This window comes from Ostrinia furnacalis, unplaced genomic scaffold (assembly GCF_004193835.3).
Source record: "Ostrinia furnacalis isolate ACB-3 unplaced genomic scaffold, ASM419383v2 OfSCF2780, whole genome shotgun sequence".
In the NCBI taxonomy this organism is placed as follows: Eukaryota; Metazoa; Arthropoda; class Insecta; order Lepidoptera; family Crambidae; genus Ostrinia; species Ostrinia furnacalis.
In genome coordinates this window covers 346,427-363,000 of record NW_021133019.1, presented here as the reverse complement: position 1 = coordinate 363,000, position 16,574 = coordinate 346,427, and the positions used below count along the sequence as shown (strand labels likewise).

At 36.0% G+C, this 16,574-nt stretch overlaps 2 protein-coding genes across 4 annotated transcripts in view; one reads left to right on the top strand and one right to left on the bottom strand.

The window, feature by feature from the left end:
* Positions 1–3,023: 3,023 nt before the first annotated feature.
* l(3)neo43 (cytochrome c oxidase assembly protein COX16 homolog l(3)neo43) lies at positions 3,024–3,929 on the bottom strand. The gene is made up of 2 exons (XM_028309423.1): positions 3,612–3,929; positions 3,024–3,381 (listed from the first exon to the last, which is right to left on the bottom strand). Exons 1-2 carry the CDS (start codon positions 3,824–3,826, stop codon positions 3,198–3,200), a joined length of 399 nt encoding a protein of 132 aa, XP_028165224.1. The 5' UTR covers positions 3,827–3,929; the 3' UTR covers positions 3,024–3,197.
* Positions 3,930–4,121: 192 nt separating this feature from the next.
* The window catches only part of Csk (C-terminal Src kinase), a 36,492-nt gene continuing 24,039 nt past the window's right edge, over positions 4,122–16,574 (top strand). For 2 of the 3 annotated variants that reach the window (XM_028309406.1, XM_028309404.1), the window contains exon 1: positions 4,122–4,244. The gene's annotated coding sequence lies outside the window, so the exon portion shown is untranslated. Of the gene's footprint in view, positions 4,245–8,432; positions 8,758–16,574 lie in introns of those variants that run through there. The other variant, XM_028309405.1, reaches the window with a different exon arrangement.

Genomic DNA, 16,574 nt, shown 5'->3' with positions numbered 1-16,574 from the left:
TGCGTGAAAAATGGCATGAGGAGTGGGACATCAGTAGTCAGAGTAAAGGGAAATTGTATAAGCTTATTCAACCCTGTATACCGACAAAACCTTGGTTTTTTAGAACTATACTTGATAAATTTTCTGTTTCAAATATTATCCGTATGAGACTGGGGCACGTGTGTTCTCCAGCTCATTTAGCAAGGCTTAATATAATTGAAAATGATGTGTGTGACTGTGGCGCGGAGTCAGGTGATTTGAATCACATTTTCTTTGCTTGCCAAATTCACGATCATTCCTTCTTTATGTCATCTCTCCTAGCCCTCCGTGTCCCTCTTCCCACGTCTATACCTTGTCTCCTTGGTTTAAATGATTTTGATATTTATAAATGTATTTCTGAGTATTTAATTTTAAATAATATTAAACTTTAATTAATTTCTAAAGTATTTAATGAACTGTTAATTAATATCCTGTCCTTTATATATTTTATTCTTGTATACTCAACTTCTCACCTTCCAACCTGATCCTCATCCTTTTTTGTATTCNTTAGTTAAGTTCCCGTTCAAATCAAATTCTTCTTATCCTATTATTATTGATTGTAGAAAACTGTTACTAACTTGTTCATTGTTAGATATTGTAGTAAATTTTGCTTGGATTCCTGGACATTGTAAAATTTTTGGTAATGAAAAAGCTGATTCTTTAGCTAATAATGCTGTGACTGTGGGTGACATTTTTCCTTACAAAAATTATGCGCATGATTTAATTGCATTACCCAAAGTCTATATGCTTGAAAAATGGCATGAGGAGTGGAACATCAGTAGTCAAAGTAAAGGTAAAGCTTATAAACTGATCCAACCATGTATACCGACAAAACCTTGGTTTTTCAAAACAGATCTTGATAAATTTTCTGTTTCAAGCATTATCCGTATGAGACTGGGGCACGTATGTTCCCCAGCTCATTTGGCAAGGCTTAATATAATCGAAAATGATGTGTGTGACTGTGGAACGGAGTCCGGTGATTTGAATCACATTTTCTTTGCTTGCCAGATTCACGATCGCTCCTTCTTTATGTCATCTCTCCTAGCCCTCCGTGTCCCTCTCCCCACTTCGATATCTTGCCTGCTTGGTTTAAATGATTTTGATATTTATAAATGTATTTCTGAATATTTAATTACAAATAATATTAAACTCCGCGGTTCATTAATCGATTGCAGTGAATACTTAGTTATTAAAAACATCACAAAAATCAACTACATTTTTCGATTATTGACTTTAATAAACGCATTGAAAATAAATTAATAGTTTTTAATTTAAAGAAACAGAACCAGTACTTTTTAGGAATCGTTTTTTTGAACACGAACCATTATTATCAATAAAAAATTGTTACAATAATATTTGTAATTAAAAAAAACATGTTTTTGTTAAATAACACCTATACAAAATACTTCTCTAAAAGTAGGTTTTACTAACTCTTCGAAAAAAATCGATAGATAAATCGCTATGGTTTAGTTATGTGACATCTCTAAATCTTTCAAACTCGAAACGTCATACGGATCATCTTACGTGAAAAAGACTATAGGAATTGTGATTGTTAGGATGAAAAATTTTAGGAAGAACATTTTCGGACTTCCAATTTTCGGAGTTGAAAATTTAGGTGAACTTTGGCGCACCCTTAGTAGGTACCTCCTACCCCCCGAAATGTTTAAATCCAACTTTCATCAAAATAGGGTGTACTTAAAAATGTCATTGTCTGAAAAACGATAGGTATAGGTAATATTTTTTTACAAATGAGCTCATCCCTTCCTTCCCGAATAGTCCAACTAACTTATAGGTAGTTAGGTACATCGTAATTTTCGGTTTATCTTATCACGAGTAAATAGGTTGTACATAATAGGTAACTGTAACTGCGCTAATCATAATAATAAAGCTGTGTGGCTGTGAGCAGTGAGCCACATGCTTGGTTCATCAACCTATTGTATAAGTAGGATATTATCTTTCTTTTAAAGGTAGGACAAAGGATTCTAATTTGCGTAGGTACCTAACTACGTACGTAGGTAGGTAACGGTTCCACGAACACTGATTTTCGTACGACAAGGCGTGAATGAACTATATCTGGCACTCACCCAGAAACCACCAGACATAAAACAAACTGATAACGTTTTGTTGAGACTTAAGACGTACAGCGTTTATTTAGACTATTGCGTAGGTACCTACTTATTTACGTAGAAAGTTTAAAACGTTGTTAATCAGTAATATGCGCGTCTTCAGTTACAATTTTTATACTCTCAGGAAGTTTTGTTAACATGTCCCAACTGGGAGGGAACTACCTACTTAAACTTGGAAAACTTTATTCAATAATAAGCTTTCTAAAGAATTCATTGTAGATAATTATGTTAACTTGCTGGTTTTTTTATTCAGTGATAAGATATTATAATCAATCGACACAGTTACGCTTTTGAGTCGTGGTCACGAGTGTGAATTAGCGGTATAAAAACATGCGACGTGTCGTCTAACGTGTCTATACCGAAATAACACAATGATGACGAGCTTATTTGCAACAATTTCCCGGGAGTTAGATGCGATTTACATGTTTTTATGAAGATTTAACAGCTGATATTAAAATTACATCCTAAAAAAATCATACCTTCCTTTCTTAGTAATTTATTTACAATTACTTTTTTGTTGAATAAATATACTCAACATCAAATAAACCGCACCTTCCGCGACGCGAACTTTAACGATTTTCTTCTGACACAAGCATGGTGCCCCAACAATATTGGTGTTATTTGAAAGCCCAATAAATATCCTTAAAGAAAAACACATATAATTTCTTAATAAATGATTAACATATACCATAAATGTGACTTGAAAAGGTGCGATTTATTTGACGTCGATGTAGTTACCATAACCACAGCTTAAACCATGATGTTGAATAAGAAAACTCAGATTATTAATTTTTAAAACTTTTAATGTTTTTTTTTAACAATAATTGCTATATCACTAAACTACTCCTGTACAAAATATAATTTTATGTACCTACTTACAGGAACATTGACTTTTTGGAGCCATGAAAAGGAATTGAATTGTAGACTTCTACATAAAGATAACAACCAAGACAACGGAAAGTAGTGCCAAATATTAAAATATTAGGTTTGGTTGGATTTTTATAGTTGATTTTATTTACATGAAATTCAACATTATTATTTGGCTGGACTGCTTCATTTTTTATTTGTTTGCTGATTATCCTCCCATGGTCTAGGGCCTCGTTTATTTTCCCAGTTGTCAATATCTAGTTTTTGAATATCCTCATAAACATTTTCTATAGTTACATCGCGTGCTTTGTGTAGGCCCATTTTTTCTGCTTCTTCTCTACTAACACCTTTAACTTGTGAAAACTGGTATCTGGAAAATAAATTGTCAGCTATGTCTCAGGTGCTCTTGAACATAACCTATCAGATCAGAACATTTAGTAGGTACATAAAATGAACAAGAAGTTGCATGGGAAATAATTACATGATTTAATCATTTGGCCGACAATTTAATTTAACCATTTTTTTCCAATTATCCTTGCGAACCTCGAATAAGTTGTAACTAAAAATGTAACATAAGCTTCAATACAATACGTTTCAAACCTTATTTGAGTCCATTCTCTAAGACCAAAAGACCCTCCTACGATAAATAACAAGAAAGGAAGCCCATATTTTAGGGATTTTCTTTTTCCGAGGGCGATAAAACTGTTTCGGAGATAATTCAGTCGATTATGAAATTTACTTTCTTCGGTAGTCATTCTGCTAACATCAGACTTCAAATATTTTTGTTGTAATGTGTTAATTATTAATTCTTTCATGTATTTGTTTTACTCCATCTAAAATATTTCAGGAAGAAAAACCTGAAAAAAATATCTATTCCTGCAAGAACCACCAGACAGAAAATAAATTTTAAATTTCAATGTGACAGTGACATTGACATTGACGTTTTTTCTTTTCGCATTAATGCAATAGAAAAAAATATCAGCTTGTGTTCATTAGTCGCAGATATAGCCGTAGCATTATATTACTATGGCAAGTCTACATTTGTTTCTGTGCCACAAATTGTCAATCCCACCCCTAAAAAAAAGGTGAAAATTATAAAATGGCGGACTTTATTGAGTGACGTATGTGTTGTGTGTTTATGAATTTATTATTTTTACATAATTACTGTGATTTGATAATGAAGTGAAGACTTTCTGAAAGAAGTAATATCTTATCTTGTGCTTATCGTGTTTGGTGAGTTTACTTTACTACGATTATTTTTAGTTTGAGAACAGATTTGTCACGGTGAATATTCTCTCCAAGAAGCTGGGACTTGTAGGTGGGATGAAACGGCCTCGTTTGAAGTCGTATTTCGATGATTGAAACTATTTGTTAGCCTTAATTTCATAAGATGTAACTCTGTAACTATATACAATTTAGAATTTATTAATAACCTGACTGATCATCAGGAACAAGATCAAGTTCTCCAAATCGTAAGTCCTAATAATACGAAAGGTTAACCAAAAATAATTTAGTAGGTAGGTACTTACGTTTATTTAATGTTATTTTATTTACTATTGAAATGAAATAAATTTAAAAGGTGGCATAAAACTATAATAATCATATCTATTTTATCACATAAATGCAAGACTCCATAATTTGGCTCCTCTGTTACATAGCATAGCTTTGTCAAATCTTATTACATAGCATAGCTTAAATCATAATAATAATAATTACACCCCAGTCAAAGGAAAAAAAGAATGACTAATATTGGATTTTGTATAATTACCTATGTCCTATTTTAAGTGCCAACAAACATGTTTAGCTTTGTTTTTTTTGTTACCTTTAAAAAACAATTTTATAGTAATATGAAATCTACCACCATCTGAATTGAACTATTTCCATTGATTTCATGTTTATCTGTTATGGTTTTAACTAACAGGGAGACAAAATATTGACAAACGAGATGTAGATGTACATATTTTGAAGGTATTTAGTCTATTTCTGCTATTTTTGTAAATACATACATAGATGCTGCTACCTGTCCTGTGAGCATTGTTTTCTAACTCATGGAAACCTAAGTGGTTGCATGAGAATGCGATAACAATTGATTGATTTTTATTGTTTCATGATTGCTGGTACTTGAAGGGTACATTGACTTTGAATTAAAAAGAAAAACCAAAAGTTTGTGAGTAATACAAAATCATTAGTAGGTAACTTAGACAACTGTATGTTCAACATAATAATAATATTATACTTTTTTTTTTTTATGCATAACAAGGCAGGTATTTGACCACAATCGCACCTGATACTTTCAATAGAATAAAAACTTAGAGCAAAACAGCTATTTTGTTCTTGTTGTTGATTTATCACACATCAATAATGTGTAATGTAATACCTATGTAGGTATTTTAATGCTCATTTGTTTTAAATTCAAAATAATACATAACTTAATTAAACACAAATGTGTGTTCAAGTCTAATTTTAGGTGTAGACACATCAGCACAGATGTTGCTCTGACTCATCCTTACTCGTTGATCATACATGGGCATAAAGTAAGTACATTTAAAGGCAAGAAAACTCATGTTAGATTTGTTATGTATGCCATAAAAGTCATAGTAGTTTTCTTGTCTTTGAGTATTATGAATTAAAGATTTATAAATATTTCCTGAGAGGAAATCCTTTAAAACAGTGTGGGACCTAATAGGAGGAACCATCTTGAAAATAATACCACATAAATTAAAAATACCTTTTTAGTGGTTTATTATTTTTTAATTAGAATAGAATAGAAAAGGTTTATTGACACAGTAAAAAAAAGACACTACAAAAAAAATTAGTTAATTGAAATTGATTTATTAAATCATTACAAATGTCCAGTTAGGTTCAGTACTTTTTTAGGTAGACTAGTTGCAATTACTAATAATTTTCGTCTATAAAACCAAACTCAACTGGAAGTAGTTACAAAATTTGTCGTGCTTAGTCAATATTATATTTGATTGCTACTATTAGCAATCAAATATAATAGTACCTATGTACTGATTATCCAGTACATGAAAAATACTTAAATAGGCATTAATAGGAATTATTTTAAATGATTAAACAAGAACAACCTTTTAGGACCAATTTCCATTTACATATTACTAAAAAATTTTTCTAATATAAATGCAAAATTAACAACATCTTTCGATTATCCCTTTTCAAACATAACCCAGGGAGATTGGGCCTTGCTTGAAGAAGGAAATAGTTAGACATTTATTGTAAAAAAAAAAATTTAAGAGATGAAATGTGTACTACAAACTATGCTGTTTCATATAAGATTTCAAGAAGTATGTAAGTGATAGATCGCCCAGGGTTTCGTTAGTAAACAGTAGTCTTATGTCTAATCAAGTTGGCCACCCCTGACCTAGACTGTCTTATCTGAGGCTGAACGAAATCAAAGTAGACAAAGCCGCGTGCAGTAGCTATTAGATAAATAAATAAAGCAAGGAAATTGCGCCCATTTTTGTGCTTGACAAATAAAATGTTCTGCCTAACGAAATCAAATTAAACTTGGCTATTTGCCGCTTGATTATTGTTATTGCAGAAAACACGTAAACACTGTACAATTAACTTTAAAGTTGCCTAATAGACTAATTTACTGATTTGTAATTTTTTCTGATCCTTTGTAGAATAGTGATTAATTTATTATATTATTTTAATGACAACTAACTCGCTTTCCGTTTCTTGTGTAACAGATTAACAACTTTGTGTAAAAAAAAACTTAATCTTTTTGCACAAAGTTCTTGATGTGTTATAAAAAGGTAGGTATTAAGCAGTTGCGGATTATCTTCGTGGCAAGGAAGTAGGGTCGATGTCATTTTGAGACAATGGTAGTTTTTGTGACTCATCATCGTTAAGGACGTCCTCGCGCGCGATTCTCGTACGTACAAGGATCGGCAACCTCACTAAAATCTCGAGTCGTAATAAATTTAATTGAGTAAAGCGTGTGTATCAGGTATGAATAATCCAGTAGGTAAACACCGCAGAAAATACGCCCAATTTTATATGCAATCATTTATGCAATGAAGAAATCAAAATATCGGTCGTGGCGTTTGACTGGAAATTTATTCCATGCCAACAAACTTTGAGCTGGCTATACAGAAATACATCACAATAATACGATTCGCTCGGTCTAATTTCCTGAATGGAGGGCAAACCGATGACAACTACGTACCAACACTCGGTCACGGGGCATTGCGGTACGAACTGCGAACACTACTGTACGCCGGATTCCTCTCACGCTCCAGTTGCCACGAATAGGTACTTCGAATTGTGTTGCAGTTTGCCACAGATAGCAGAAGTTTCTGCTTTAAAAAACGTATCCATTCCACCGATTGACTTTTGAAAAAGATAAAGATTTTGCGCGAGAATCAGCTTATGCTGGAAAAAGTGCTAAGCATTCGTTGTTGGCCAATGCGGCAAGTCGTCTCATTCAACTGGTTAGGGTTTAAGTGGCGGTCAAGCTGTAGATACTGCTAAACAGAAGTTGCAGAAGTTGCATTGCTGGGTACGAGAGGTTGGAACAGTCCCATAGTCTCATTCAATCATATTCTGCTAGTCTGCTCGTACACACATATACGACTTGTCAGAGCTATAGAAGTTTCAAAATCACTTTTTTCAGTTTCGTTTGTCAGGCATCTCTTTCAGTCTTCAGATCATCAAAATCCAGAGTGACATAGGGAACCAATTCGGCTGAGTTTAACACGCATTTCTTAATGACTGTCAGTTCTTCTTTAAGCTTCTTTAAACAAAGAAAGATCTATGATGCATACTTGCTTTGCTGATAAATGCTTATTGCAATCACTCATTAATCAGATATCTGTCTAGTTTAACGTAACTAGAAGGTTCTGTATGTGATTATTGAATCATAGCAGTCAGTCGTCAGAGCTGAATGAACACGTGGAGCAAGTGTAATCGTCTCGGTTACACAGGGTATCAACTCCTCGGCCGTTTCCTGTGCGCAGATCGTCGAAGAATCGCGTTACTGTAACCTGAGAATTGGAGCGATCGCACCAGGAAATCTTAAATAAGCTTTGTTTTCAGTAAACCTACACGTTGCAACAATTTAAATACAGTTCTTTGTTCTCTCAGTACACCTATCCTAGCTAGTAAGTGCTATTTGTAATTTATAAAAATATCTTCAATTACATTTTCTATTTTTTGTCATCCTAAACCACAGCGTTATAAATCTAAAATTGATGTCATCAAATGCCATGTCTTCAAGTGTCATCACATCGTTCAACATCAGTATTAGTTTCTTACGATTCTGTTTGCAAATCTTCACGGTCGCAGGTTTCGATTACGCAGTTAACACAAATGACATGTATGTCGACGGTCGTTTGTGTAATGCCTTTACTAATAGGGAAATTTGTTCGCCGGTGGGCAGATCGCAAGCCCGCCGCATAGCATGACAGTGTGCGTTCAGTGAGCGCCTTGTCCGCACGCGGTTTGTTGTGGTGGTTAACATACCTACATAATTAGTGCACTTAATCCGCCAACATTTTGTTTTCGACACGCGACAGACGTAAACAAAGAAACCTTTGCACATTTTGAGTCACGATCACGATTCAACATCGTCAAGTGGGTGAAAGACATTGCTGTGTTGTGTTATTTGCACCATTCTTGCCATCTGGATTGACGATGTTTCTACAGTGCTGATGGATGCTATCATATCTTCATATTGTATACCAGTATTTACTTCTACTGAACTGTACAGTAATGTTCTAAGGTATGCTTCTTATGTATATCCTCATCAAAAATATTTCTTTAAGTCCACTAAACCGATGTCTGCCCTTTGTATCTTGGCATTGAAGGAAAATCTAATGAGGAAATCTGCGATTTCTACTTAGCTTTGCGTGCAACTAAAGTGGGTAATGTAATTTTATTGAAAGAGATACATTGATTATTCAATGAGCATGTTCGACGATTCACTTATCTTGTCATACCTAGAAAACCGCGGAAACCGGCAACGGTCCCAAACAACTGATCTCAAATGTGTGAACATGACTATCATAATTTTTATGTTATTAAGAGTTAAGTTTTGTGCTCATTTTCACAATTCTATAAAATTAGTGATTATCTGACTATGGCTTCATTCATACTACATTGACACAAGGTCGCTAGCGCTACACGTCTGCCTTGATTTGGCCAATGTAGGTGGTACCATTATGTACAGGTTTCGACTTTTGCTTAATACATAGTAGGATGCATCTTAAGAATCATCTAATTCCATTCAGTTAACATGGTTTTGAGAGTTATTTTAAAAAGTCCGATTACATGACAATAAACAATATTTTATTTACAGCAGCAAGCAATAATGATCTTTATATTAATAACATTTCCTGTTTCAAGTAACGTAAATTAATATTACAGTCTAACAATTTGGTATGTATTCTGCTTGTTTCAAAACTCATCCTCTATCTTGTAATATCATTCTTTGCATTCCGAAACGACCTTCTTTGCTTGGAAGGAAGCAATTTTTAAGAATTAGCATTAAGGACGTTTAAAGTGTTTTCTCCAACATTGGTTTCAGTAATATTCAATATTTTCATTGTTGTGTTTCTTCAAGCATTTGTGCAGCATACATATCATGCATATTTTTAACTATGCTAATTAACTGTTCCATTATTTTAATTTGTTCAGTCTGCATTGCCACCTAGCCTGTGGGAGTGTTGGTAGAGTTTTTTTGTTCCGTGAGAACTGAAATGCTACCCATGATTAATTCACCTCTGATGCATAAAGTTTCCTTTTTTATCACGACTGATATAAAATTAAACGTAAACACACCAGTGTTAACATAAACAGTGGTAAACTTGGACATGTCTGTAGACGGTATACTGTGTATCAACTTCCTACATTTATTTAAAGGCCACAAGTCAACGACCATCGCACGTTTGCTTTATCCTTCTGTCCTTTAATCTTTACAAAATACTGGGCACAGCAACAAAGTCATGAAATTAATGTGTTCATCAACTTCATTAGGGTGCTAATTATTAAAAAAACTAATGGATCGTAACTGCAAATGGCATGATTGTTGTGTCATCTGACAGTGTACGCAGCGGGACCGGTTTTACAAGAGTAGAGCATCCACTACGCTCGTGCGGTTAGTTACGGAATCACTACATATAGTAAAGCTTTGAATCAATGAAGATTATAGCGAAAGTGACCAAACATTTGACGCTTACGTAACTAGCTGCTTACTGACAAAATTTTGTCTACATGTTACGAATACGATTCATGATATAGCTCTCTTTTATGATATGATTTATCATCTAGTAGTCAAATAACCCTCCTTCTGGCGCAGTCGGCTAAAAAAGGCTACTAATGAAAGCATGCCATTACTATTCTAAAATTCTGAATTGCAAGTGCCATAACTTATGCTTGCAGGCTATGCTTAAGAACTTGCAGGTTATACTCAAGATCCGAAGTAAAATAACACAGAGATCGAACAAAAGCTTCCTTATGCCTAATTAAAATTGATTCTACAACAAAATAATGGTGGCCGCTCCAAACTTATTGGAGTGCTCCAATACGGGATTAACGTAAAATTGTGGTTTCTGTAATCGGTGTAAATTTTACCAGCAAGAAATTCTTACATCCAGACGAAATTGCGCGCCAAATTGACATGATAGAGCATAGGATCTCCATATTGCAAACAAAGCTTGATTTTTTCGCAATGCGGCTGAGACTTAACTCTTTTAACTGGTATTCAGGCAGTTCCATGAGTACGATTTCCAAAGTGCGAGTGTTGTGCGGACGGCTGGCCACGGACGCGGTCTGCCGGGATGCGATGAAAGTGAAACGCTCAAACGCGTGGTCGTTCAACTCGGCACGCGCCTGCACCCCCGGCCGGCTGCTGCGGTCTCATTGCTCGTTTTGTGCTAGAGATTTCACTGCAGTGTAGTGGAGAGCCGACACTTTGTCGATAGAGCACGATATCGACAATTAGAAGACAATTTTTGCGAGATTCGTGGTGTCTATAACATACCTTGAGCTTTCAAAATCTCAAATGATTAACTTGATTCGTTATCATATATCACAGAGTTAACACAGCTATATGAAATCGAAAAATCACAATATCACATAACTTGTATCATGTGCCTTAAGTATAGGGTTGGAAGTTGTATTTGACACAAGGCTTTAGTTTATGGAAATATTCTACATTGTTCCTAGGATATTCTTTAGAAGGTCGATAGAGTCTTTCCGATTATACAGGGTAACGGGTGCAACAAGATTTAGATCTTGATTCCATGTAAGGAAAACTCCTTCCAGAGTCGGTGTGCGACTGTGCGTATATGCGTTTTCCTGAGCACTACTACCTTTCTTATGTCTACTTATCTGCTTATTGAATTTTCATCACCATTTGGAAACTTTCTTTAAAACTGGACGGCTCCATAAAGAGTAACTTCTTCGGTTAAATATCATCGATTTGAGTAATCTTGATAATAACACCACAGCGCTACTGCGGCGTCTACGTCGTCATACTTTACGACTAGGGGCAGCCGCTCGTTATGTCCGTGTTTATTCACACGCCAAATGTTTTGTTGATGCAATTCTAGAGCGCTATTTTGTTACGATAGCCGTTAGATCTTTCAATATTTTGTGGTGCCACTATGTACATATTTCTGAAACCATATCTAGTTCTATCAAAAAGCTCCCTCCACTTGCATCAGCTCTAATTAACCCTGCTCTACATAACTGCCAGTCTTCTTTACTAATGGCATAGGACTGAGTTTATAGCAAGCGTGCTGCGTATGTACAAATCTAGGACATCTTCTCTTTTGTCATAAATTCATGATAGACCATGACGACCGTGTAACAGATAGAACGATTCAACACATAATCTGTTGGACATGCGTGATAATATGGCCGTAACGCGAAAAACATTAATAATAATGAGTATGTTATTGACGTAGCCAGCATAATTTACGTACAAGTTTTTTTATCCCTATTGTGTTGGCGTTCAAAATCAATCTGAACTGGAACCAAGTAGGTATGTAGTTGACAATACCGCTTTTGGACGTGTGGCGAATTCCAAGTGGATGATCTAATAGCAAACACCACAGCTTCGGCTTAACCTTCAGTCGACTTAGTATCCTTCGGTCACGCGTACACTAAGCAAAATGCATGACAAATAGCGTTTTTACACTTAGACATAGTAAGTAGCTACTGTATACTTTAGAATTCATTATAACAGAATTTATAAAGAAAAAAAAAAGGTATTTATTTTTATTTATATCATTAAAAATTATTTTTTATTGATGCTTGTCCGATATTTCGACAGTTGGATGCGCCATAATCACGGATGAATCGAAGTAATTGCAGGTGGGGTTTTAATTGGCAGATAAATCGACCCTTCCCTTTAGTGTTACATCGTGGTCGACCCACCACTAATACCAATTTGTATGAGCCACAAGTGCGCAATAAATAATTTACGAACGATAGATATTATTAGATACCTACTTAACGCTAGATTCATTGTTTCTTTTATTCTGTCGTCGCAGATCTCAGTGTGGGTTGTATTAGCATTTGAAATAGGTCAGGTGAGGTATCTGTGTTATTGTAGGTAACGATCGTGTATTCAGCTTTGCACTGGAAGTCTTTGTCGATGCACAAACCAAAGTATTTGTGAAAATCTTAACTTAAAGACTCCCTATTCACTATAATTTTGTAGGACTGAAACAAAGTTCGTCGGTAAAACAAACTAAATGATAAAAAATTATACAATTTACTGCATTATTCGCATAATGTTACGTTATACGGCATGACTGTGGCAACTGTGGTTAGATTTGTTTAGGGATTTTTCTCACTAACAATGTGTCACTTGGTTCGTCACTGTAGTCCTTGGCTCCTTGCAAGCCATTCGAGCATTTAGTCAGTGATCACAATTTTAATAAATTAAAACGTGCTCGCTCGCCCACGCGGCTGTGTTGTGTACTCAGATGTGTAATTGTGTACGTAACATTATTGTTTTACTGTACATTGTTTATGGAAAACTTCATGTGTGCGCGTCTACCTAAACGTATTATGTCGTCGTTACATGAGCATCCGTATTGTCTTATTTTCAAAAACACAATTACATACACCACACTTAAGTTAAAACCTCCTCAACTGCTTTAAACTTACAATTAGATGCAATTGACCGTGAATGGATGTTACGTATGTTTATACGGTGCGTGACATAAACAACTTGTCTTTAGCAGAAAAAATACACATGCAAGTGACGATAAACTCATCCATCCATGAAAAATACTGCATGTACCCACTGCAACTAATCGCACCGTTGCGTTAGTTGTGCAACACTTGTCGCTTAGATGCACTCGCATTCGTGCTAGGACATTATAAAAACATTGTTTACACACTATTACGAAACGTGATGTACGTTTTGTGATATTTTTAATGTATGATATCGTTTCTAGAGACAATTAATAACCATAATGTCAATTTACACAATAATACAACACAAGTCTACAGTCATTTATATGGCATGAAGGACCTACAAAGTATTAGTATGTATTTACGCAGCGGTATGCAAGAGGAAAGTAGGTGGCGTGATACATTAAGTTTTCCTGCCTGCTATCTGTCGGTTCGCCTCGTTCGTGCCCGTACACCATAGAGTTTACAGCACACGACTAAGTACAATAATGAAGTTTTAGATGTATGTATCATAATTTTGAAGAAATAAAATAATACTTGAAATCGCTTAAATGATGAAAAAAGAATAGCATTGCAGAATATGAATAAATAGTTAATATTAAGGATAGATATTTATTATGAAATATAGAGACCCGTTAATCTATTTCTTAGATTAGCTTATACCTGAAATTCTCACGACTCTACCTCTGTTTCCTCCTCTTCGTCTAGTCTAATCTCTTTTTATACAGAACCCAATTTGCTTTAACATTTTAAATCTCTGTAACAAGTTGTTTACTTATCATCGTACAAGAACCACTTCAAAAGCGCTGGGGCGATCCGTAGAGCCGGCCAGCGGCAGCTCTAGCCGGTCGCTCGGACTAGATCGCCCCTCGCTGCTAATTTTGTACTCAATTAGTGTGCCTGAGTAGTCGTGCTTATTGATGTGCCGTTCCCGAGAACGCTCTCTCAACTGAGAATATTCTCGGGAGCGTTCCCGGGAGCGTTCTTCTAAGTGAGAAAGGTTGAGAATCATGTTTATCAAATGGAAATAAACAAACTTTCATAAGTAAAATAGTATTAAATTAAGTCAACAGATAAGTGTATATTAAACAATACACTCTATTTGCAGTGGAAGGCTATATTCTCAGTGTTCCCGAGAATATTCTCGGGAACTTTCTCGGCAATATTCCCGGCAACTGCACCTTTATTATATTTTATTTTTTTCGTTGTGAAATGTCGTTTTAATGATAATGTAAGATGACAGAAATTTCTTTTTACACGTAATTATATAATGTAACTGTAAATTTTTTCGTTTTTAACACGCTCTTATTAGGTCGTCGTGTATGTAATTAACTATGTAATGGAATCTTAGAATCTGAATCACACGCACTCCTAAGTCTTGTATCATCATGAAACTTGGCAATTATATGTAGATTAAAAATGACAATACAATATTGTGGTACCAGCTGGTCTGATGATGGGACTGGAAGGTGGCCAAAAGAACTCCTAAACGAAACGGCGGAAACTCATCGAGTTTGGGTTTGTTGGATTTGTCTTTTCGAGCACTTTAATGCTAGATGATGTCCTGATGATTTTTGGCTTTTTAGTGTTGTTAATAATTAAAAGCGTGTTTTTAGTTTTTTAAACTATTCTTATTTGACATTAAGGGCATATTTCACAATCGCTTAGTAAGGGCCTGTTTCGCCACTTCTGGATAAGTTGTGGATATCTGAATATCTGTTAATGTCGAAATATTGCCAAATAAAACAAGCGATCTTTTTTTCACTGATGATCTGATGACATGATGCAGTTCAGTCAGATTACGCAGCGAGTATAGATGACCCACGCTGAACTGTCCCACCAAATTCAATGACAGGGGGGCGCTACCATCGTTCAACTATATGGTTTCCAACATGGCAAAAATCTGAACCAGCGATCCGGTATTGACGGTGGCGCCCCACTGTCAATGTCATCGACAGGACAGTCCAGTATTTTGGAACTATAATTTAATTTTAGCTATTCAATCAAATACTCACGATGGCAACCGAAATCACCCGAATTGATTCTACGACATTCTATTCGAACGGATTCGATTTTCGAACTTGTCTTGTCCAGTCTAATAGACGCACTGATCGCGTTCGAAGCACCTGTGCGGCGCTAAACTCGTCACGACATGCAACAAGACAATGGGCCAACTGTCCGGCCGCCGGATATCCGGCTATCCGGCCTAGCAGCTCGCCTGATATCCGGTATCCGGTATCCGGCCAAACAACTATCCGTTTCATCTCTAATAATAATATACGCTTCGGCTGATTATACGGAAGATCAAGGAGTATAATCAGCCACTTTGCGTTTGTGAACTATGAGAAAGCCTTCGATTCGATTGAGACATGGACAGTGCTTCAGTCTCTTCAACTGTGCCAAATTGACTATTGATACATTAAAGTGTTGAAAGGCTTATACAAACACGCCACAGTAACAGTCCGTTTTAAGATCAGGACCCGAAACCTATCCAGTTGCAGCGAGGGGTGAGACAGGGAGACGTCATCACCACCGCCCTGGAAGATGTTTTCAAGCTTCTGGGCTGGAGCGGATTCAGCATAAATATCAACGGCGAGTACATCACCCAGACAGCAGACGATATCGTAGTCATGGCTGAGATCATGGAAGATCTAGATACAATGCTCGATGGCCTCAATAGAGTCTCTCAACAAGTGGGTCTCAAAATGAACATGGACAAGATTTAAAAATCATGTCTAAAGACCGTGTTGCACCCACTCCTCTAAAAGTTGGAGACTCTACACTCGAAGTTGTTGACAATAATGTATACCTGGGACAAACAGTCCAGTTAGGTAGGTCCATCTTCGAAGAAAGGTCAATCATCGAATCCAGCTCGGCTGGGCAGCCTTCGGGAAGCTTCACGATATTTTCACGCGGCTTCTCCGTCGCATCGCCGCTCCGCTTTAAATCCACTTTGAATCCGCTTGCAATCCTCCAGGGTGGCAAGGGCCTTAAAACTCAGCGGCACACTGATGTTCAAATACCGTAGCCGAGTCCTAAAGCCGCGGCACGCGTTCGCCACGAAAAGAGTGAGCAAGACAGCAATATCTCACTCACACGTTTCATGCCTTGTTTATAACGACCAGTCTTAACGCTCAGTTAATAAATCATCGAAACATTACAAATAATATCACATATAAACAACAAAATTAAAATTAAAACTAAATGTATTCTGTCGAGAACACTGAGAATATTCCCGGGAGCGTTCTCGGTTCTCGAGAATATTCTCAGTGGGAATATTGCCNACAGTCCGTTTTAAGATCAGGACCCGAAACCTATCCAGTTGCAGCGAGGGGTGAGACAGGGAGACGTCATCACCACCGCCCTGGAAGATGTTTTCAAGCTTCTGGG